The sequence below is a fragment of the Neovison vison genome, chromosome 9 (assembly GCF_020171115.1).
Source record: "Neovison vison isolate M4711 chromosome 9, ASM_NN_V1, whole genome shotgun sequence".
NCBI lineage: Eukaryota > Metazoa > Chordata > Mammalia > Carnivora > Mustelidae > Neogale > Neogale vison.
In genome coordinates, this window is record NC_058099.1 from 32,990,131 (window position 1) to 33,014,249 (window position 24,119).

General features: G+C 40.9%; 1 protein-coding gene across 1 annotated transcript; it reads left to right on the top strand.

Moving 5' to 3' along the window:
- The first annotated feature begins 1,445 nt into the window (after window positions 1–1,445).
- XPA (XPA, DNA damage recognition and repair factor) lies at window positions 1,446–23,822 on the top strand. The gene is made up of 6 exons (XM_044265295.1): window positions 1,446–1,632; window positions 3,665–3,775; window positions 8,489–8,594; window positions 16,619–16,784; window positions 18,458–18,575; window positions 23,599–23,822. Exons 1-6 carry the CDS (start codon window positions 1,461–1,463, stop codon window positions 23,745–23,747), a joined length of 822 nt encoding a protein of 273 aa, XP_044121230.1. The 5' UTR covers window positions 1,446–1,460; the 3' UTR covers window positions 23,748–23,822.
- The last annotated feature ends 297 nt before the right edge of the window (window positions 23,823–24,119 follow it).

A 24,119-nucleotide genomic window follows, 5' to 3' on the forward strand; every position in this document is an offset into this window, starting at 1 on the left:
GTCTTTAGAAGAATGTCTCTTTAAGTCCTTTGCTTATTTAAAAACCGGGTTGCCTTTTTTTTATTGAGTTGTAAAATTTCTTTATGTATTCTGGATACTAGGCCCTTCTCCAATACATGATTTGCAAATATTTTCTACTATTCCGTGAGTTACCTTTTTTATTTTCTTAATGTTGTTCTTTGATGTACAAAAGCTTTCAATTTTGATGAAGTCTAATTTATCTTTTTTTCTTTTGTTGTTTGTGCTTTTGGTGTTATATGGAATTTGAGATTTTGTCACCTGGACAAGGTCAATGGTTAGGAAGAGAAGGGGATCTGAGGAGAAAGGGAACAGGGATTACTTGAGGTCTCTGTCTCCAGTTCAACCAGAAGATCTGAGCATTTATCTGCTTTTTATAATGTTCTCCAGCTTAAAAAAATATATATATATATGCATATATATATATATATATAATCAATAGATTAGAACCACTAGATTGTGCTACTCAAATTTTAACCAAGGAAACAAATATGAAACCTCAGTGTGCCAGACTGTTCTGAAAACTAGACCTAAATGGTATACGTAGTAATTAAAACAATGTTTCCAGTTTCCTGGTTAATTAAACTTCATTTGTAATTAAAAAAGAAAAGGCATACATTCTTGGAAAAGCAAGCAATGTTTCTTGCAAAATGCTCCATTTACGACACCTTTGGGAAGTCAGGATTTGGCCCAAATACAAACCCACTGTCTACCTGGTGGCTTCTCATCCACACTTAAGGAATATTTCATGGAAAATATAGCCAAGTTCATGCACACCAGCTTTGATACCGGGTGCTACATTTGGTTGATGTTACAAAGCAGGCTAGAGTTTGAACCCAGGGTTTCCCATTTCAAATCTAAGGCTCTGGCCCCTAGGACATACTTTCGAAGTAGTCAGATGAATCATCCATTGATCTTTTTTTGACAGGCACTACTACCGCTACTACCTGCTATTATTTTTTGGAAGCTTCCTATATGCCAGGCATTGTGCTGAAAACCTTTACAGCCCATCTTTCTAGCAACCCAGGAAGTGGTTCGGTAATTATCCTCGTTTTTTTCCTACCGAAGAAACCTAACTGAGGTTACATAACTTGTTCCAGCAACCAATGGTAAATGTCAGAGCTAGAACTTAACCCAGATCTGACTCCAAAGCCCGTATTTTGAACCTCTAAGCAAGACTATTATTTTAAAGATGACCAGGTCCTGAAAATTGACCTCAGCCCCGCCTCTTCTAGACTACATTCCAGCAGGTATCCCCGGCCCCCACGCCTGCGCAAACTCCGCCACGCCCTCCCTTCCGCCCCGACGTCCTCAAATTGCGCAGGCGCTCTCCTCCCGGGCTGTACTGTGGAGTCCAAGCGGAGGCGGTGCAGGCGTCGTCGAGACGGGGTGCCAATGCGCAGGCGCGGGGCTGAAGCTTCGGCCCTTCGGGGAGCTTGGCGATGGCGGCTGCCGGGGACGCTTCGCGGGAGCCGGCGGCCTCGGAACCGCCGGCGGAGCTGCCTGCCTCGGTGCGGGCGAGCATCGAGCGGAAGCGGCAGCGGGCGCTGATGCTGCGCCAGGCCCGGCTGGCGGCCCGGCCCTATCCGGCGACGGCGGCGGCGGCTACCGGAGGTTTGGGCCCTGGCGGCGCCTGCCCCTTCCCTCTGGCGGGCCGGGTGCCGCGTTCCGGGTGGAGCGTCGGCTGCCCCGTCGGCTGCCCGCGCGTCTGCGCACCTGTTCTCCCGCAATCCCGGGAATCTGCTCCGTGGGCTCTTTCAGAGCGGGCTATGACCACTAGTGGTTCCGCGCTGGAGCCGGGTCTTTCCTCAGTGCACTCGGGTGGCCCAGCTCTCCTCTTACGCTTGGGGGATGCAGCCGCCCTCACCGTCGGGAGCTGCCAGCCAGTGTTGGTCGGCGCCTTAGCTTTCCCTTCCCAGCTGCGCGTCCAGCGGTCCCGGGGCAGTCCTTGTGTAAAGCTTTTAGGCTTGGGACCCGTTTCCGCAGCCCTCTTGCACCGCTCCCGAATTCATCCACTCAACAAAGGGCGATTGAGTGCATTTTCTGGTTCCGCTCGCTACGTGCCGGGCACCGAGAGAGGCAAATAGGCAGGAGCTGCTGCCTTCATGAGGCTCTTAAGTGTGGCACCTGTTGTGTTTCACATGTTTGAAGTTGACTAACTTGATTCTCACTGTTAACTTGGAAAATGATTAGGGCAGCATTTGGTACTGGTGTTTTACTGAGGTGGTAATTGAAGACCAGGAAAGGAAAAGGATCTGCTCAGGTTCTTAGCGGCAAGTGTATAAGCTAATCAGGACTAGAATTGAGTTCTGTTACTGGTTCATGGCCTTCCCTTTTCACCAACTGCTGCTTCTGTGCCAGGCACTGTCTCACTTTTAGGAAGAAAGACTGTTACTTCTGTCTTAATTTTTATCTTCCCCCTTTCTTAGGGCAGCCCTTGACTGCGTGTCTTTTATGTATGTACGTTTCTGTCATAATTTTCCACTGTAGTCCCGTAATAATCTTCTCTAGGGTACTTAAAATAGTTGAGATGACATGCAGGTCTTCAGGACTGCCTCTGTAATGTGAAGTACATGTGTTCCTAAAGCTATATCCCATAGTGTTTGCATCGTTGAGCACAGTTTGGAGCTGTCCTCTACTACCCCTTTTTCCTCAGCCAGAAGAAAGGAAGAATGACAAGAAACTGGGGCTGGCAGCCTGTCTTGGTACTCATCCTGAATCTGCAAATTCCAGCCACTTTTAATGGTTCTGTTTTCTAGTTTTCTTATTCCTTTCTCAACTTGAGATGTTATAGAGTCAGGACAAAAGTTGTTCATTTGTATTATTTCATATTCATGATTTCATAAAGGTTTGTAGATCTGTGCTAAATGGTTGGGGAAAAAGGGTACGAAAAAGAACATACAGAGGTATTAAACTTCTGATCATGGAAAGCAAGGTAGAATGTATGTGCTGTGAGTTTTCTGGCAAGAGTTCTCAGACAAGGGACTGTGCTGTGACATGGGTGTGCTTCAGGAGCTTGGACCAGCTGGAGCTGTCAAGACCTTGACTTGAGCAGGATACTGAACGATGCTCAGTCATGCCAAGACAAAGCCCATTTCTCTGTGCTGCTCTAGCTTGCTGTTTCCTCAGGCCCTGAGTACCACATTCTAAGCAAGTTCTTCTCTGTCTTTTCCATGGCCTATGTCCTAGCTCAGACAAAAAATGGAAATTGTACTGTAGCTGAAATAGAAGTACTGCAGATAAAAATCTTAGCACCAAATAGAATATTGAGGCTTCCAGTCTGCGTGTGGTCTGTTTCTCCATTTATATTTAGGTCTTTGATATCTCTTAGTGGCGGTTGCACTGTAGAGATTTTACACCTCTTTTTCTCGATGTTATTTTGTAGATTCTTATGGATAGTCTATGTACTTAATCCTATCATCTGTGGATAAAGATGGCTTTACTCCTTTCCAACCTTTATGCCTGTTGTGTTTTCTTACCATCTTGCAGTAGTTGGGCCCTTCAGTATAATGTTGAATAGAAGTGCTAACAGTGGACATCTTAGTCTTATTTGATATATATTAAATTTAAATCATCTGCTTATGCACAAGGGAACATATGGGCTTACCTGGTTAAATCATTGACCACTTTTACTTACTTTTCATAGGTGTGGCTAATGTAAAAGCAGCCCCAAGGATCATTGACACAGGAGGAGGCTTCATTCTGGAAGAGGAAGAAGAAGAGCAACGTACAACTGGAAAAGTTGTCCATCAACCAGGTAAAGTGTATTTTCAGAAAATAGGGATCTAGATTGGTCATTTGGAGTAACATGCACAATTCTTTGTAAATTGATGTTAGTGCCATTCCTGTTGTCAGTGAGCAGGTCAGCTTTGTGAGAGGTATAGAGTTTGGCAGTTTTGCTGGTATATTAAAAATTCAAGCTGTTTGGCAATAATTAGTTTAACTTGTGGTTTGTGGACTTATGGTTGATGCTCTCTGTTATTTTAAAATAGGGACAGCCCATATAATGACTTCTGATATACTCCATTGTCTTAATAGGCCAAAATGAGGGGCTTGAACGTTCTACCAAGAGATAAAATTTAGGACATTCTTTTACTGTTTGGAGGAAAAATGGGATATATAGATATCTGTAACTCTATCCTTGGGGAAGCTCAAAAAACCTAGTTTAGTTTTAGCTGTGGCAACAGAAATGTTACATGTTCATCAAGGTAGGGAAGAGTCCTGTCCTATTACACTATCTTCAGAAGCTGAGACTTGAAGGATTAAAGTATTTGTTCAGTTTGGGTTCCATATTTAAGGGGGATATTGACAAGTGTATAGTGTCCAAAATAGGGTGATCAAAATGGAGGTCTTCAAACTGACATGTGAGGAACAGTTGTCAGAACTGATTAGGTTTAACTTAGAGGACTCTTGTAACCGCCTGCAAGTGTAAGTGCTTCCGTGTGGAAGAGCAATTATACTCCCTGTGATTTGCTTTGGAGGGCAGAACTTGGAACAGTGGGTGATAGCTACAATACAGGGAGGGAGATTTCAGCCCAGTACCATGCGTATATTTAGCAGTTTGCACTTAGAGTGTTGGCACATATTTCATGTGAATCTCGTGGTGACTCTGTGAAATGGAAAAACTTCCCAACCATGTGAATTGCTGCTTCTAAATAGCAAAACAGTGGAGGGGTTCAGAGATGGAAGGACCTGACCAGGATATATTAGAGAAGCACTGTAGGAGGAGGGAAGGCATCGAATTAAAGACCTTTAAAGTTCTTATGATTTTATGGATATGAAGACTCATGGTAACTTTGTCTGCAGAGTTTGGACTCAGCTTTGGGCTGTAAAGCCTATACTTTGATTTAACAAGTCACACAACAATTTTTTTTTTTAAAAAGATTTTATTTATTTATTTGAAAGAGAATGAGTGAGAGAGAGCATGAGAGAGGAGAAGGTCAGAGGGAGAAGCAGACTCCCCAAGGAGCTGGGAGCCCAATGCGGGACTCAGTCCTGGAAGTCCGGGATCATGACCTGAGCCAAGGCAGTCACTCAACCAGCTGAGCCACCCAGGTGCCCTAAGATTTTATTTGTCAGACCGTGTACACACATGTAGCAGGGAGGGGCAGAGCAAGAAGCAGGCTTCCCACTGAGCTGGGAACCCGATGATGTGGGCCTCAGTCCCTGGGATCATGACCTATGACCTGAGCCGAAGGCAGACGCTTAACTGACTAAGCCACCCAGGTGCCCTGTCATGCAACAAATATTTATTGATAACCTATTGTAGTGCCTTCTTGCTTAACGGAGATTTACTCCTGCATCGATGGTGTGGCTGCCGCATGTGAATAGAACTTGGGTAGTGAGTTTGTAGAAGTTAGAGGAGGTGTGTGTGTTGGTTTGCACAGTGGCATGTACACAGAGGGCACAAGACTGAAGGAGTCAGGCCACTCCACATTGGTAGGTGGCAGCTTTAATTATCAAGGGACCTTAGGAGGCTTGTCTTGGGTGGCTGCGAGATGAGGACATCTCTGCATCCACCTGCCAAATCTTAACAGTTTATACAGAGGCTTAAGTGGGTTCAGTCCCGTAGTCAGGGCAGATGGCCTCAGCAACACCTTACTCTGTCAAGGATTTGTCCTTGCAACAGCTCCCACTGTGGGACTGGTGGGCAGAATGAGCATTCCAAGAACAGAGTAGGAGATGAGGAGTGTAATTGCCCAGGTCTGCCTTGCAGGTCAGCTGGCCATCATGTCCTCTCAATTACTTCATCAACAGTGTCCCCTTTGGGAGACACATTAGAAAAGGCCCTCATTCTCTGGGCTGACTTAGCCTGGGAGAGGGAGAGAGACTGTCTAGCAGACTCCCCACCCTGAGCATGAAGCCTATTGTGGAAGTCTAATGACTCCTGAGATCATGACATGAGATCAAGAGTCAGACGCTTAACTGGCTGAGCTACCTGGGTGCCCCTATATCATGTTTTTTTTTGTTAGTTTTTAAAGAGCTTCTGCATAGCTGAGAAAGATTAAAATTATTTGGGCCATTAAATTATTTAGGTCATTTGCCTATAAAGCAAAGCCTATCGAATGCTTTTATAATCTAGAATAGAGGTTCCCCATGATCACTAGGAAGATGATAAGGGAAGGGGGGTGGTGAAGGACTTCTAGTTATGAAATAAGTCATGAGCATGGCAACTAGTTAATATTACTGTGCTGCATATTTGAAAGCTGCTAGGAGAGTAGATCTTAAAATTTCTCATAAGAAAGATTTTGTAAACTATGTATGGTGACAGATGTCAACTAGACTTATTGTGATAATTTTACAATATATAGAAATATCAAGTCATTATGTTAGACATCTGAAACTAATACAGTGTCAGTTATACCTCGGAAAGATACATGTGTACGCATGAGTACTTGTGCGTGCATACATATATGGATGTGTGCATGTATTCACACATTTATGTACACACATGTGCATGTATTTCTTAGCTCTGTCCACAGAAAGGGCCTTGAAGTGAAGAGAACCCAGTGGCAGTGAGCATACCTGGTGTCCAGATCTTGGACTCGGATACTGTCCCCCCACCGAAAGGAACCAGGGCCCTACAGAGAAATAGCTGATTCTAGGGTTGGGGCAGGATGGCCACCAGGTGAGTTTGGAACATTCTGTAATGCCAGAAATATGTAAGTGTTCAAAACTGATAGAAGTGTGTCGCACAGCTTGAAAGGACTCCTGCTGGCCAAATCTGAGACACTTTGAGCACCAAACTCATTAAGGACACTACTGAGTGGTAATGCCATTGGAAAAAAATTAGGAATCTGTGTGTCTATATCTATAATTAATCGGTACATGAGTGAATGAATGGTGGGGAGGGTAGGCTCTTGCTTACACTAAACTGTCAGTTTCCACGTGATAAATTTAAAGGGAGTAAAGAAGTAGAAAAGTCACCATGATGAACATTTAAAATTTTCCATCAGAAAGACTTTTTAAAATTAGGAAAATGCACATTTTATGGCTTTTGATTAATACTGCTTTCCAGTAGTCTCTTAATTGGTATGTCAGACCTGTTTTTCTCCTTTCTAACACATTTTAGTAATCAATTTTTTGAAGATCTTTGACTGTATTTTTAACTTTTGTCTGTGGCTATGCCCTGCTAACATTCTAGAAGGAAGAGTGGTATTTTTGTTAGAGTTTGGAGATTAGTGGAATTAAGGGGTGCTGTAGTATTAACTGACCTTGATGTGTTGAAAGTAGGTAAGGGAAGGCAATGATAGGAATATGTCGAACCAACTGTGGACAAATAATGACTACCTTCTTCTTTCCACTGGGAGTTGTGGCAGTTCTTAGAGCAGGGGGCTTGGCAGTAGCAATCATCCTAAAGACATACTTGTAAAACTGCAGACTTGCTGAGAGAACCAGTTCTAGAGGATAAAGATCCTTAGGTATTTGAAGTCCTCAAAAAAATTGAGCTTTACTGAGAGTATTTCTGTGCTGGGAGCTGAAGATATATAGCTAAATATAATCTCCACTCACAAGTTTACAATCTCATTGTTGAGATATTGGCTCTCTTGGTGGTGATGGAGTAGAATGGAGGGGGACAAAGTTTCCCATTTGAAAGTGAATTCTGTGTTGTCTCTTCTAGTGTTGACTTGCTCTTGACTGCCCTTTCCATGTTGTCTGTTAGTGCCCGTCTCCCTGTCTGTAAGACCCCTCCCCTTTTTACTCTGGCACTGCCCTCCTTTTCCTTTTTTTTTTTTCTCCCCTCCTTTGTCCTCTCAGTCTACCACCTGAGTAACAGTTCCCACTAACACATTTTAGTGGATCACTGTGGATCCCATGATGTATTACCATACATAGCAAAAGGGACTTGGCAGATTGATTAAAGACCTTGAGATGTGTGGGAGATTATTCTGTATTATCCAGGTGGGCCCAGTGTAATCACAGGTACTTAAAAAGCAGGAGAGAGTCGCGGGGAGATGTGGTTATGGAAGTCAGAGTGATGTGAGAAGCTGCTACTGCCGGCTTGGGAGATTGAGGAAGGGAGTTAGGAGTCAAGAAAGGCAGCCTCTAGAAGCTGAAAATGGCAGGTAATAGATTGTCCCCTAAAACTCCTGGGGAGGAATGCAGCCCTGCCCTTAACTGTAGTCCACTGAGACCTGTGTCAGACTTAGAAACTACAGATCTGTAAGATAATAAATTTGTGTTATTTTAGCCAGATTTGTGGTAATAGGCTACAGCAGCAATACAGAATGAATATAAGCATCCTACACATGGTTTTGGGTTCAAACGTACTTGATGAATTGATAGTTTTTTTTTTTTTCTTAAAAATTTTTTTTTAAGATATAAGGTTATTTAATCATGGTTTTGTCTTTCATGTAAATGTATTTATGTCCGTTAAAGAGTACATGCTGATAAACTTAAGATATGGGAAAAATATATTGTTCTAAGTCACAAAAAAGGAAACCTAAAGAATTAACCTTTCTTTCTTTAGGACCTGTTATGGAATTTGATTATGCAATCTGTGAAGAGTGTGGTAAAGAATTTATGGATTCTTACCTTATGACCCACTTTGATCTGGCAACTTGTGATAACTGCAGGTACTAATTTCCGATGACGTTCTCAATTGCTAAAGTTCAGTGTTATCATGTAGGTTTAGGGCAAAACAATAATTAGATCCATGTGGATTTAATATTCTTAGTAATTAACGATTTTCATTCTAGCTGTTTCCTAAAAATTCTCTGGTTTCCATTTTGCCAAAGAAGTACAAGAAGTCTTTGTTTATTGTGGTGATGATGTGCCCTGTACGTAGGAGGGATGGCCTGGTTTGGCCGTAGATCTGTCTTCCTTTCTGTGGGCCTGGTGGGTCTTTACCATCTTTAAGTAGCCAGTTCCTAAGTCTTTTCTTCCCCCAGGCCCTGCGGGTCCCTGTGTCTTACCCCAGGGTTTGTGGACACCTTGGTCAGAGGTTTGGGGCCTTCAGTGAGAGGAGGGGAGTGAAGGGGAGAGAAGAGATGAGGAAAAGTCACATTCTTCTCTCATCCTTTTCTTCTCCTCCTAGGCTCTGTCCTCTTTGTCAACCCGGTTTAATGCTTCTCATGCCACATGGTTGTGTCCCTGCTGTTTACCCTGCATGTCCTGTGTTATATGTGGTAATTTAGTTAACAAAAGCTATCCATCCGTACTTTAAGAAGTGACAGTACTGTGGATCTTAACCACTGTGTGTCAGTGGGACCAGAGACCCCATCTGAGATTCTTACTTAGCCCTCTTCTCTGTTCCCCGGTCCTCCTTGGACCTGCTACCCTAGATCAACTGCTCACCTACCTGGAGGACCTGCCCTTTCTGAGTCCCTACTGTGGCTGTCGGGAGGCATCCCCACTGACTTGTTGCTGGGTAGAGTCCTGGGAAGAGGGCATGGGAGATGTTGCTGGTCTCACGATCAGATCTGTGGCTGGAAAGGTTTCCCACCTGTTGGGAGTTACAAGTTAAAACTCTTTTCCCACTGATACACAGTGGTTAAGATCCACAGTGCTGTCACTCTTTAAAGTATGGGTGGATAGCTTTTGGGAACTACATTACCACATACAGTCTTACTTACATGAGAAGATGGAAGCGCCTGATATATCAGTTAAGAGAAAGTTGTGTAGTAGTCTGGAAAAATTCTTTTAAACTTTAAAGTAATTAGGAACACAGCCCTTTACCCTGTTTCCTTTCAGTATCTTCAAAAAATTTAATTTTAGTAGAATGTCATTTATCTGTCCCCTCTTTTAGCTTAAAATTCCAAGTTATTTAGCTCTCATAAAGTTCTTCACAATTTTTAAGTCTCCCCTCCCCTCCCTGACCTATACCTCATTTCAGTAAAGGCCAGCTTCACTGGCTGTTTCTTTTTTTATCTTGTGTTTAATTCCAAATCCATTTGGCTCTGTGTTCATTCCATATCCTTGCTTCACCCCCTCGTCCCCTCACCCACCACAACTTCTGCTGAGGCCACCATCAACCCTGGTCTGGAGCACGGCACTGGTGGTCTTCTGACTGGCCTGTGCCCCCCACTTTGTACTATTGTCGTCTTCCACGGAGACATTTTAGTCAGAACCTTTCAAAGGTTTTTAATCTGTGTAGACTAGAACTGTCTCTACACTGCTTACAGGGCTTCCACCTGTCTCAGACTTGATCTCCTGCCCCCTCCTCACCACCGCTCCTCCCTTAAGCCTTCTGGTCCCAGCAGCTCAGTTGCTGTGAGTCCAGTTGCAGAGTACGCTCCTGCCCTAGAGCCTTTGCACTTGCTGTTCTCTCTGCTCAGGATGTTCTTTCTCCAGCTGTTTAGAATGTTCTCTGACTTTTTAAGGGCCATACTCAAATGCCCCCTCATTGGTGGCCTTCTTTGATTACCCAGTCTATCAGAATTTCTGTTCCTTTACCTTGCTTTGTGTTTCTTTATAGCACTTCTCTCTGTCATTGTGTTTGATTATTGGGTGTCTTCTCCTAACCGGAATGGGAGCTTCATGAAAACAAAGCTTTGTTTTCTTCTTTGCTATTTTTCTGATACCTTGAGTAATACCTGGCATGTAGATGGAGAACAAATAAATGAGAAGAACTGTGTAACTGACTAAGCCTCCATTTTTTACCTTGGCTTTGAAACAACTGAGCCAGTTGGAAACTAAAGTGTATTGGGCCAGTTGGATCTTGTATACTCAAATTCCTTCTATCCCACTGACCCTGACTTTATGCTTTGATTTATGTTTTCTTACCCATTGAGTCTTAATTCTCATTTACATTTTCTATACTCTTAGTAATTTCAAATCCATTGTGGCGAAGAGCTACTTTAAATAAGTAGAAAAGAAATTCTTACTAAATGACCGGGATCTGCTGCTAATCAAATATAGCTTCTCCAGATTAGTAAAAGATAAAGTATCTTAATGTTTAGAATTTTTATGCTGCTAACTTGACCATGAGAGTTGAAGAAAAAACTTTTTTTTTAGATTTTTAATTTTTATTTATTTCTTTTTACTAACATATAACGTATTATTTGTTTCAGGGGTACAGGTCTGTGAATCACCAGAGTTACACATTTCACAGCACTCACCATGGCACATACTGTCCCCAGTGTCCATCACCCAGCCACTCTAACCCCTTCCCCTCACCCCCCCGGAACCCTCAGTTTGTTTCCTGAGATTAAGATTCTTTTGGGGTGCCTGGATAGCTCAGTGGGTTAAGCTTCTGCCTTCAGCTCAGGTCATGATCTCAGGATCCTGGGATCGAGCCCCATATCGGGCTCTCAGCAGGGAGCTTGCTTCCCCTTCTCTCTCTGCCTGCCTCTCTGCATGCTTGTGATCTTTCTCTGTCAAATAAAAAAAAAAAAAAAAGAGTCATTTATGGTTTGTCTACCTCCTGATCCCATCTTGTTTCATTTTTTCCCTCCCTACACTTCACGACCCCCTCACCCTGCTTCTCACATTCCTTGTATCAGGGAGATCATATGATAATTTTCTTTCTTTGATTGACTTGTTTCACTGAGCATAATATGCTCTACTTCCTCTAGTTCCATCGATGTCTTTGCAAATGGCAAGATTTCATTTATCTTGATGGCTACATAGTATTCCATTGTGTATATATATTATATATATATAATATATATTATATATATATAATATATATATATATACACACCACATCTTCTCTATCCATTTATCTGTTGATGGACATCTAGGTTCTTTCCATAGTTTGGCTATTATGGACATTGCTGCTGTAAACATTTGGGTGCACGTGCCCCTTCAGATCACTACATTTGTATCTTTAGGGTAACTACTCAGTAGTGCGATTGCTGGATTGTAGGGTAGCTCTATTTTCAACTTCTCGAGGAATCTCCATACTGTTTTCCAGAGTAGCTGCACCAGCTTGCATTCCCACCAACAGTGTAGGAGGCTTCCCCTTTCTCTGCATCCATGCCAACACCTGTCATTTCCTGACTTGTTCATTTTAGCCATTCTGACTGGTGTGAGGTGGTATCTCAGTGGGGTTTTGATTTTTATTTCCCTGATGCTGAATAATGTTGAACACTTTTTCATGAATCTGTTGGCCATTTGGATGTCTTCTTTGCAGAAATGTCTGTTCATGTCTTCTGCCTGTTTCTTAATTGAATTATTTGTTCTTTGGATGTTGAGTTTGATAAGTTCTTTATAGATTTTGGATACTAGCCCTTTATCTGGTATGTCATTTGCAAATATTTTCTACCATTTTGTCAGTTGTCTTTTGGTTTTGTTGACTATTTCCTTTTCTGCACAAAAGCCTTTGATCTTGATGAAGTCACAATAGTTCATTTTCACTTTTGCTTCCCTTGCTTTTGGCGATGTTTCTAGGAAGAAGTTGCTGTGGCTGAGGTCGAAAGGTTGCTGCCTGTGTTCTCAAGGATTTTGATGGATTCCTGTCTCACATTGAGGTCTTTGGTCCATTTTGAGTATTTTTGTGTGTAGTATAAGGAAATGGTCAAGTTTCATTCTTCTGCATGTGGCCATCCATTTTTCCCAACACCATTTATTGAAGAGACTGTCTTTTTTTCCATTGGACATTCTTTCGTGTTTTGTTGAAGATTAGTTGACCATAGAGTTAAGGGTCCATTTCTGGGCTCTCTATTCTGTTCCTTTGATCTATGTGTCTGTTTTTGTGCCCATACCATACCAACTTGATGATTACAGCTTTGTAATAGAGCTTGAAGTCTGGAATTGTGATGTTGCCAACTTTTTTTCTTTTTCAACATCCCTCTGGCTATTCAGGGTCTTTCCTGGTTCCATATAAATCTTAGGATTATTTGTTCCATTTCTTTGAAAAAAATTAATGGTATTTTGATAGGGGTTGCATTAAATGTGTAGATTGCTTTAGGTAGCATAGACCTTTTCTTTCATGAGTACTTTGTAGTTTTCTGAGTACAGATTCTTTGCCTCTTTGGTTAGGTTTATTCCTAGGTATCTTATGGTTTTGGAAGCCTGCTTCCCCTTCTCTCTCTGCCTGCCTCTCTGCCTGCTTGTGATCTTTCTCTGTCAAAAAAAAAAAAAAAAAAAAAAAAAGATGGTTTTGGGTGTAGTTGTAAATGGGATCGACTCCTTAATTTCTTTTTCTTCTGTCTTGCTGTTGGTTTATAGAAAAGCAAAACTGATTTCTGTGCATTGATTTTATATCCTGACACTTCACTGAATTCCTGTACGAGTTCTAGCCATTTTGGAGTGCCGTATTTTGGATTTTCCCCATAAAATATCTTATCATCTGCAAAGAGTGAAAGTTTGACTTCCTTTTTGCTGATTCGAATGCCTTTTATTTCTTTTTGTTGTCAGATTGCTGAGGCTGGGACTTCTAGTACTGTGCTGAATAGCAGTGGTGATAGTGGACAGCCCTGCCATGTTCCTGACCTTAGAGGAAAAGCTGTTTTTCCCCTTTGAGAATATTTGCTGTGGGTTTTTCATAGATGGCTTTGATGATATTGAGGTATTTACCCTCTGTCCGTACACTGTGAAGAGTTTTGATCAAGAAATGATGCTATACTTTATCAAATGCTTTTTCAGCATCTATTGAGAGTATCATATGTTTCTTGTTCTTTCTTTTATTAATGTATTGTATCACATTGATTTGTGGATGTTGAGCCAACCTTGCAACCCAGGAATAAATCCCACTTGGTCGTGGTGAATAATCCTTTTAATGTACTGTTGGATCCTGTTGGCTAGTATTTGGTGAGAATTTTTGTATCCATGTTCATCAAGGATATTGGTCTGTAATTCTCCTTTTTGATGGGGTTGTTGTCTGGTTTTAGGGTCAAGGTAATGCTCATAAAAGGAGTTTGGAAGTTTTCCTTCCATTTCTATTTTTGGAACAGTTTCAGGAGAATAGGAATTAATTCTTTAAATGTTTGGTAGAATTCCCCTGGGAAGCCGTCTGGCCCTGGGCTCTTGTTGGGAGATTTTTGATTACTGCTTCATTCTCCTTACTGGTTATGGGTCTGTTTAGGTTTTCTCTTTCTTCTTGGTTCAGTTTTGGTAGTTTATATGTCTCTAGGAATGCATCTATTTCTTCCAGGTTGTCAAATTTGCTGGTGTATTGTTGCTCATAATATGTTCTTAAAATTGTTTGTATTTTTGGGACGCCTGGGTGGCTCAGTTGGTTAAGCAGCTGCCTTCAGCTCAGGTCATCATCCCAGCGGCATGGGATCGAGTCCCACATTGGGCTCCTTGCTCCGCAGGGAGCCTGCTTCTCCCTCTGACTCTGCCTGCCACTCTGTCTGCCTGTGCTCACTCTCGCTTGCTCTCTCTCTGACAAATAAATAAATAAAATCTTTAAAAAAAAATTGTTTGTATTTTTTTTTGGTGTCGGTTATGATCTCTCCTCTTTCGTTCATGATTTTATTAATTTGGGTCCTTTTTCTTTTGTTTTTGGTAAGTCTGGCCAGAGGTTTATCAGTCTTACTAATTCTTTCAAAGAACCAGCTCCTAGTTTCTTTGATTTGTTCTCCTATTCTTTTAGTTTCTATTTGATTGGTTTCTGCTCTGATCTTTATTACTTCTTTTCTTCTGGGTTTAGGCTTTATTTGCTGTTCTTTCTCCAGTTCTTTTAAGTGTAGGAGTAGGTTGTGTATTTGAGACCTTTCTTGTTTCTTGAGAAAGGCTTGTACTGCTATATACTTTCCTCTCAGGACCACCTTTGCTGTGTCCCAAAGATTTTAAACAGTTGTGTTTTCATTTTCATTTGTTTCCATGAATTTTTAAAATTCTTCCTTAATTTCCTGGTTGGCCCATTCATTCTTTGTAGGATGCTCTTTAGCCTCCATGTATTTGAGTTCTTTCCTCTTGTGATTGAGTTCAAGTTTCAAAGCAGTGTGGTCTAAAAATATGCAGGAAATTATCCCAATCTTTTGGTACCAGTTGAGACCTGATTTGTGACCCAGGATGTGATCTGTTCTGGAGAATGTTCCATGGGCATTAGAGAAGAATGTGTGTTCTGTTGCTTTGGGATGGAATGTTCTGAATATATCTGTGATGTCCATCTGGTCCAGTGTGTCATTTAAAGCCTTTATTTCCTTGTTGATTTTTGCTTAGATGATCTGTCTGAAATGGACAGTGAGGGGGTGTTAAAGTCCCCCACTATCACTATATTATTGTTGATGTGTTTCTTTGATTTTATTAATTCGTTTATATAAGTGGCTGCTCCCATGTTAGGGGCATAGATGTTTAAAATTTTTAGATCTTCTTGTTGGACAGACCCTTTAAGTATGATAGAGTGTCCTTCCTTATCTCTTATTATAGTCTTTGGCTTAAAATCTAATTTATCTGATATAAGGAATGCCGCCTCAGCTTTCTTTTGATGTCCATTAGCATGGTAAATTATTTTCCATCCCCTCACTTTAAATCTGGAGGTGTCTTTGGGTCTAAAATGAGTTTCTTATAGATACGATATCCTATCATTGATATGTTATCATATCATTGGGTCTTTTTTTAATCCACTCTGATACTCTTGTCTTTTGATTGGGGGCATTTGGCCCATTTACATTCAGAGTAACTATTGAAAGATATGAATTTAGTGCCATTGTATTGCCTGTAAGGTGACTATTACTGTATATTGTCTCTGTTCCTTTCTGGTCTGTTTCTTTTAGGCTCTCTCTTTGCTTAGAGGACCCCTTTCAATATTTCCTATAGGGCTGGTTTGGTGTTTGCAGATTCTTCTAATTTTTGTTTGTCCTGGAAGCTTTTTATCTTCTTCTATTTTCAGTGACAGCCTAGCTCAATATAGTATTTTTGGCTGCATATTTTTTTTGTTTAATGCTCTGAGTATATATCATGCTAGTCCTTTCTGGCCTGCTAGGTCTCTGTGGATAGGTGTGCTGCCAATCTAATATTTCTACTGTTGTAGGTTACAGACCTTTGTCCTGAGCTGCTTTCAGGATTTTGTCACTGAGACTTGTAAGTTTTACTGTTAGATGACAGGGTGTGGACCTATTTTTATTGATTTTTGAGGGGGTTTCTCTGTGCCTCCTGGATTTCGATGCTTGTTCCCTTTGCCAAATTAGGGAAATTGTCTGCTATAATTTGCTCCAAAATACCTTCTGTCCCTCTCTCTCTTCTTCTTCTGGGATCCCAATTATTCTAATATTGTTTTGTCTTATGGTATCACTTATCTCTTGAATTCTCCCCCTTGTGATCTAGTAGTTTATCTTTCCTTTTCTCGGCGTCTTGATTCTCCATCATTTGGGCTTTTATATCACGAATTCTCTTTTTCTGCCTCATTTATCCTAGCAGTAAGAGCCTCCGTTTTTGATCGCTTAAAGATTTATTTATTTATTTAAGAGAGAGTGAGTACACAGAGCAAGTGGGAGAGAACCTACGTTGAGGGAGAGGGTTAGAGGGAGAGGGACAAGCAGGATCCCAGCCAAGCAAGGAGCCTGATCTGGGGCGGGCCTCTATCCCAGAATCCTGGGATCATGACCAGAGCTGAAGGCAGATGCTTAATCGCTGAGCAACCCAGGAGCCCCAGGAAAAACTATTTTAAAATAATGTTTTGGCATGCATGCCTCTAGGTTGTTGGACTATTTAGAAACATAGTTTATTTAAAATAACTAATACAGTACTGGACTTAATTTGTTTTCAGAGATGCTGATGATAAACATAAGCTCATAACAAAAACAGAAGCCAAACAAGAGTACCTTCTGAAAGACTGTGATTTAGAGAAAAGAGAGCCGGCTCTTAAATTTATTGTGAAGAAGAATCCTCATCATTCACAATGGGGTGATATGAAACTCTACTTAAAATTACAGGTCTCTGATATATTATACTCCTTTTAATCCCTCGATCAGGGGAAGTTTTAATGGTAGACTTAGTAGTTTAGTTTAGTTTTGCTTATAGAGTTAAAAAGATTGTTTTCCTTCTGTTGTTCTGTATATGGGTCACAGTCTTAAGTAATGACTTTTGGTGTACTTCGGGGCAAATACATTAGGTAATATTACTGGTACAATTTGGGAGCTAAGTTGGGAGTAAAAGTTGGGCCCCATTTCCCTACCCATCCATCCTTCACTGAAAATCCTAAAAAGTTTCAGGAATTTCACAGATGCCTGAAATCTAACTCCACTTGGGAAAATGCTCATCTGGAACCGTGTCAAGTGTCTCTGTAACTCTCCTGTGTCTCAGAGTAGATCTTTTCAACTCCTGGTCTTGTAGTGGTGTGTGGAGATAGTTACTGCTTAGTGTGAGTGCCTTGGGTCAGAGCCTCCCGTATTTATTGCAGAAGAGTACAGACATCCTACTTCTGTGCCATTATATAAAAAAAAAAAATTGAGAGTTACTGCTTTACAGCAGGTTGATTAGAAAATACTAGAAAATCCTAGTAGCTTCAAATAAATTTCAAATAAGAAACTACATTGTAAAGCCAATCGTTTGTTGAATTTTATTAAACCTGAGACAACATTAATTAGAAGAATCACCATTTTATGTATCATTAAAAATGAAAAAATGCCAACCTAATGCCTTGTTATCACTTGAAGCTTTTATCTTCTTACTAAAATAGTGCCATTAGATTTATCATAGTCTTTTTTATTTTTTGCTGTATATTATGCTTGTGCATACATATATAAGAAATGCAACTACACCAGGTTTATTACAGTATTCATAAACTTCTTTGCATTCAGAGTCCAATTCTTCTGAACCACTTTGTGACTCAGCTGTGGTGAGCCGGTTGCTGTTGCTGCAGCATTTCAGGGCTGTAAGAGTGTGGAGAATGTGATGTTTGAGAATTTAGGAAACGCCAGGATATTGTTTGATCATGTCAGGAGGAAATTTGAGTTTGGCTACCTTGATTGGTATTTTTGTTCCCTTAACGTATTGTGAGAGAGGTCCTGAGCATAATTCTTAGTGTGTTTGTTAGTCTCCTAAATGTGAATAAATATAAAGAGTAAAGATACTAGAATGCAAAGTTTTTAAGCTAGAATAAAGACTTTAGGTCCTTCAGGTACAGTTAAAAAGAAGAAAAAGTTAACATTCTAAAGATCAGAAGTCAGTACTGGACCAAGGAGGAGAAGAGCAGTCGTGACTGATTCTCTGTGGAGAGAGGTTTCTGGAGATGACCTCCATATTCACATAGGCTGTGGCTTACTGGTCTGCAGGTTTTTTTTGGTGAGTGTGACAAAACTCATCCGACCCACTGGCTACTGATACTTCTGTGGATTCATGTGACAACAGAGAAACAATTACAGTCAGAGCCCAGCTCTTGTACTTACCATCTAATTCAGGATACATTTACTGAGGTTCTGTAGGCTTAGATAAAGATGTTATTAGAGTTGTTTCTTAGCACAATTTAAAATCTTCAGAATTTCAAATACTTCTAAAATCACCCTTGAGTGAGATCATGTTTTGGTGTCCGTGGATTTAATCATTACAACTTTATAATACTTAACTCTGAATCATGGCTTATTTAAATCTGGATTCTGTGTTGTAGATTGTGAAGAGGTCTCTTGAAGTTTGGGGTAGTCAGGAAGCATTAGAGGAAGCAAAGGAAGCTCGACAGGAAAACCGAGAGAAGATGAAACAGAAGAAGTTTGATAAGAAAGTAAAAGGTAAGTGGAGGGGTGCCTGGCTGGTTTGGTCAGAGCGTGAGACTCTTGCTCTTAGGGTTGTGAGTCTGAGCCCCACATTGGGTGTAGAGATTACTTAAAAAAATAAGGTCTTAAAAAAAGAAAGAAAAGGAAAAGGAAGTGGCTACATTGATCTCATGAAGGACTGTATTTTACTGACTTGCAAAAAGACTTTACTAAGTAGTTCTTGTTTAAAGATCTGTCACCAGTAGATTGGAATGTTTTTTTTTTTTTTAAAGATTTTATTTATTTATTTGACAGAGAGAGATGACAAGTAGGCAGAGAGGCAGGCAGAGAGAGAGGAAGGGAAGCAGGCTCCCTGCTGAGCAGAGAGCCCGATGCGGGACTCAATCCCAGGACCCTGAGATCATGACCTGAGCCGAAGGCAGCGGCTTAACCTACTGAGCCACCCAAAGATAAGACTGAAAGTTTGCCCTCAAACTGAAAGTTTGAGGCTCTTGGTGCAAACTTCAGAGTATTGCAGTTCTAAAAAGCATGTAAATCCTCTCACAGTGAATTACGTGTTTATATAGGAACAATGGTAGAGAAGGGATATATCCTTGGTCAAGGATTTGGCATCTGTTCAATCTTAAATATGATTAACTGGGTTATAAAAATGATATCCACCAGCAAACCTTTCAGTTGCTTAAAATGAAAAAATCATGCCTAAGTGTTAGTCCTCTAATTTAGTAGCTAGAAGGAGTCTTCTTATGTCAGCAGGTCTAATCGTTCTTCTTTTATATGTGAATAAAAGGTAGAGTGACTTGTTACATTGGTAGTTCTTAGTGACGTGGGACTGGAAGCAGGCTTTCATAACCGAAAGTCTGCATTGGTATATTCATTCCTTTGTCAGTACATCTGTCTGTCCATTCCTTTGTCCATCTTTCTCTGTACCTGTCCACCCATCCATGTATGCCTCTGTGCAGTCATCCATCTGTCCAGCCATGCCTCTGGTAGCGTCACCAGGCACTGCGCTAGCGTCTGTGCTGGGGGTCGAGTCAGTCAGAAGAGAAAGTAAACTTAACCCTCTGTGGGAGTGTGGTCAGTGCTGATGGCGGGCAGCAGGGGCTGGCGTTGGAGCAGCAGGAGCACTCCGTGTAGACCGCCGAGTCCCTGGATAGCATCTCGCTCAGTAGGCATCCGTGTTCTCCCACAGCAGTTGTAGAGGCCCGCTGTCGTGTGGGGTGCGTCTGGATGGCATCTTAAGTATTTACTGGGTTTATATATATCCATTTAAAATGAGTGTCTTAGCCATAATAAATAAATTTGCTTATGTGTTTAGGATTTAGAAGAGGTTTTGGAAGGTAGCTCAGATGCGTTAAATATTACAGCAACAAATATTGTAAGCCTGCCTTGTTTCTTCTTGTGAGGATCTTTTTTCCCTCTTTCCATGACAAGATTGTGTGCAGTGCAGAAAGGCTGGGAAACTGTGAATAACTTGTAGTAGTCTTCTGCCCAGAGACCATCAGTAGTGACATTTTAATGTCTGTTTTTCTAGTTCTTTTCTACACACAGACTCTTTAAAAATATTTCTTAAAAAAATGGAAGCACCGTTGATACTTACGACGTTTATCAAAACCCTTATAATAAACATTCTCACATATGTCTTTATATAAAAGTCTAGTGACTTAAGAGGCCAGCTCCTGAGTCAGGGGGCAAGCGCACTTCTCTGGCTTGGTTAGATTTCCTGTGGCAAACTGTGCCGTCTAGAAGCATTTCATTGAAGAGTCTTCCCCATGTGAGCCACTGCTGTACCGGGTCACTGGAAACCCCGGCAAGGACCACCTGAGGGGCTTTGGAAAGACTTTTTTCAGTTTAGTCCTGTCCTTTAATCTTTAAATCTTTTTTATTTTTTTTTTTTATTTTTTTTTTTAAAGATTTTATTTTATTTATTTGAGAGAGAGAGACAGTGAGAGAGAATGAGCGAGGAGAAGGTCAGAGAGCGAAGCAGACTCCCCATGGAGCTGGGAGCCTGATGTGGGACTCGATCCCGGGACTCCAGGATCACGCCCTGAGCCGAAGGCAGTCGTCCAACCAACTGCGCCACTCAGGCGTCCCAGTCCTGTCCTTTAATCTTCCATTAGACTATGTTCACCTGAGGTTTTGCTTCAGCCCTTCCTTCTTCTGGCATCAAGGAGATCCTTGAGGGGGAAAGTAACAGAAGCTTCTTACCGGGCAGAGTTGCAGACTTGTTGCAGACCAGCCTGGGGTTGTCGGTAACTCTAGCTACCTGAATCGTCTCCACTCTTCCCTCTCTGCTGCCCCTGAAGTCACTTCCTGATGGTGTTTTGGTGCCGACTATAGTATATGGATAAAGGCATTAGAAACTGAGACCTGCAAAGTGATGAAATACTTCAAAAAGGAGGGCGATCTGTAATTTTTCTTGAGATATGATCTCTGTAGTTTAGTCAAGAGGTCATCTGAATGGGGCTAAGTTCCTGTAATTTGACTAACAGTAGAAGATTATAGGATCTGTTTTATACTTTTTTCTATAAGAATGAAGATAACAGTTCTTTTAAGATTTATATAATTTTTATAGGTATTAAAGAAATATAAACTCAAATGTAATTGGCTTTTTTTATCACTACATTAAACTGCTATTAATTACCAGATAAAACTATGTTTTTTTCTCTTCCTGGAAGAGTTTTAATTTGCCCTGAATTTTTTCATGGACCCTTAAGACTGGTTTCTTAAATTCATTTCCTTTCTTGTTGGGATGAAGCATGTCTTTTTGAGGAAATTTTTCTGAGTGGATATATTTTCCCAGTTTCTCCAAACCTAAGTGTTTTCCAGTTTCCTTTGCATATGAAAACCTGAGCACGCTCAGTCGTAAAAGCATTGCTCTGTTGTCTTATGGTATTTTCCTGTGCAGGGGTCAGTGGGGTACCCTGTTTAATTATGGCTTCTTCTCGTTGGTTTACTTTAGAGGTCGGTGAACAAGTTCCAGTTCTCCTGACTAGGCCGCGAAGGGCTGAGAGTGGAGTAGACACTGTAGAGATTAGGAACAAGCAGTTTACCGTGCAGTTTGCTCAGAACAGAGAGAAATAAAAGCAAGTCTAAAAGTTTTTTAGTTGAAAAGAAATTGGAACCTGGTTCCTCTTGGTCTTCTGATTTTGTTCCACAAAGAAGCTGATAGAAAGCTTACTTCTTTATGGAAAAGTAAGAGATTACATTTACCTGCTTTGAAAATGTGATCTGCTTAGCAGTTTGAGAAAGTACTGGTTTTACTACAGAAAAAATTTAAGTATAAATAGTATAAGGTATTTATAAATATAGGCAAAGTAAAAGGCAAGAATTGTCAGCAAATTCAAGTTATTACAGATCTCTTAGGTCCAAGGAGACAGAAGTAGAAACAAGGGCATCACTGCTGCTCCGTTTAACTGGATTTCAAAGAATGCACTATATGCTGCCTTTGATCCGGATGAGAACTCTCATTTGGTGCTAATACATAAAATGTTTTGGGCTAACTTGCATGCCTCTCCACAAATAAGGTGGAGATGAGTCTTTTCTTTAAAGTTAGACTCCATTTTCTCTTAGTACTGATAGAGGTAATCTTCTAAAAAATGGAAAAGAATTCTTCATTGTTACTCTGCACTTTTCCTCCCAAAAGGGTGGGTAAGAAAAGCCCCCTTTGGAGTTCCTACTAAGTGTATGGACATTTTACATTCTGGGCCTGTGGTTCTATTTATGACCATTTTCGGGCTTCTCTCAGCAGAGTTTGAAGGACACAGTTCCATGTTCCTTTGCTTCAGTGTATGGAGGAGGACAAGATAAGATCAAAGCTTCATGTTATTTGGATATTTCCTTGTGAATTTTCCTCTAGTTAACAAAGAGCACCCTATGTCACAATTTCTGCCCTTCCATCAAGTATATAAAAATGTTTGGTCTCCCTCAGCTAGTTCTCCTGTAAGTTTACCTCCTAAATAGTATTGGGCTTCTTTGAATACAAGCCGTCTTTTTTACAAAAGTGTAGGATACAATGTAATAGAAGAACTAAAGTTCCAGAAGATTGCAAAGACAAGTATAGTATAGAGGATACAGCGGTTATATCCTTTCCCCAGAGTGATCTGCAGCATCCTTTCTGCCATTTTATTATTGGTATGGATTCATGAATTCCTGTTCTCCTTGGCTTTTGATTCATCTCTGTACTTATTTTGGTGTTAAGATTGAGATTTGGGCCAAAAGGAATCTTTAAGCAAGCTCCTGTCCTTTTGTCATGTCTTGTCAAGGATTTCTGCTTTCTAGCACAAAACATGTGTATTATCTGTATTTTTATGTCTGCCCCATATATGTTATAAATTAACACCTTGAGTACACACTCACATACCCAGTTCTAATCTAGGATTTTAGAATTCATTCTCATTTTTCCCCCTTGTTTGTAAAGGAAAAGAAGCGATATCTGTTTAAAAAGACTTACTTAATGCAATATGATTATAACCAGAACTGAAAAACTGTTATAACTTAGAAGTTATATAATGTTTAAATCCCTCTCCTAAAATATTGCTATTTTATAAGGAACTGAATGCACTTCAGGTCGGGTGCACAGGCAGTTACTCTGGGATGAAACCCTAGCATAACAGCAGACTTCTTGGCTTTCTAGTTCTCTTGCAAGCAAAGCTTGGCCTGCCTCTTACAGAAGCGGCCCCTAATATACGGGACTTTGAAATGGGTCTTGTCCTGAATTATCCAGCTTACTGATCACCCTCCCTTTCCTGCTGTGGCATCATTTTTCTTAGCTACTTGAACAAATCCCGTTTTTTGAAATCCTCTTTTATTCATCTTCTGAATTTTTTGTTTTACTGTTCCTCTAACCCACTTACCCCATTTCTCTATCTCCCATTTCACATGGCTCCAACAGTGAGTAATTTCACAGACCAAGCTGGCTAAGGTTATAGAATCAATTTTGATTTGTTATAAAATTAAAGGTATAATTACGTTACACCTTGGTGGATTTGGCTTCAGCTGAATAGCATCACTGAAAAACAGCTTTTATTTATTTTCTTAGAATTACGGCGAGCAATAAGAAGCAGCGTGTGGAAAAGGGAGACAGTTGCTCATCAGCATGAGTATGGACCAGAGGAAAACCTAGAGGAGGACATGTATCGGAAGATTTGTACTGTGTGTGGCCATGAGCTGACCTATGAGAAGATGTGACTTAAGTTATTCACAGATGAATGGGACACTCGTGTAAATAATGCTTCTGGAAGAAATATATATGTTACAGCTTCAGTTTCCGGTCTGGTTGTGGGCAAATACTGGGTCTGTGATTGCTTTTCTCTACAGTAGGAATTAAAGCCAAGGGGGTGGAATAGGTTCAAAAGTAAGCTTCGAGCTAAAGTTGAGAAATACACCGAACCAAACCCTAGATTGGAATAGGAGGAGGAACTTTGGTAAAGGCAACTGAAGTGAATTTTTCTAGGAAACAACAGGGACAGTAGTAGATCCTGGCCCCAGAGGCTAGCCAGGTCTTCTAGACCCTGTCTCTACATGAGGGAGTGGGGAGCTGTTGTTGGACAAGGCCTGACA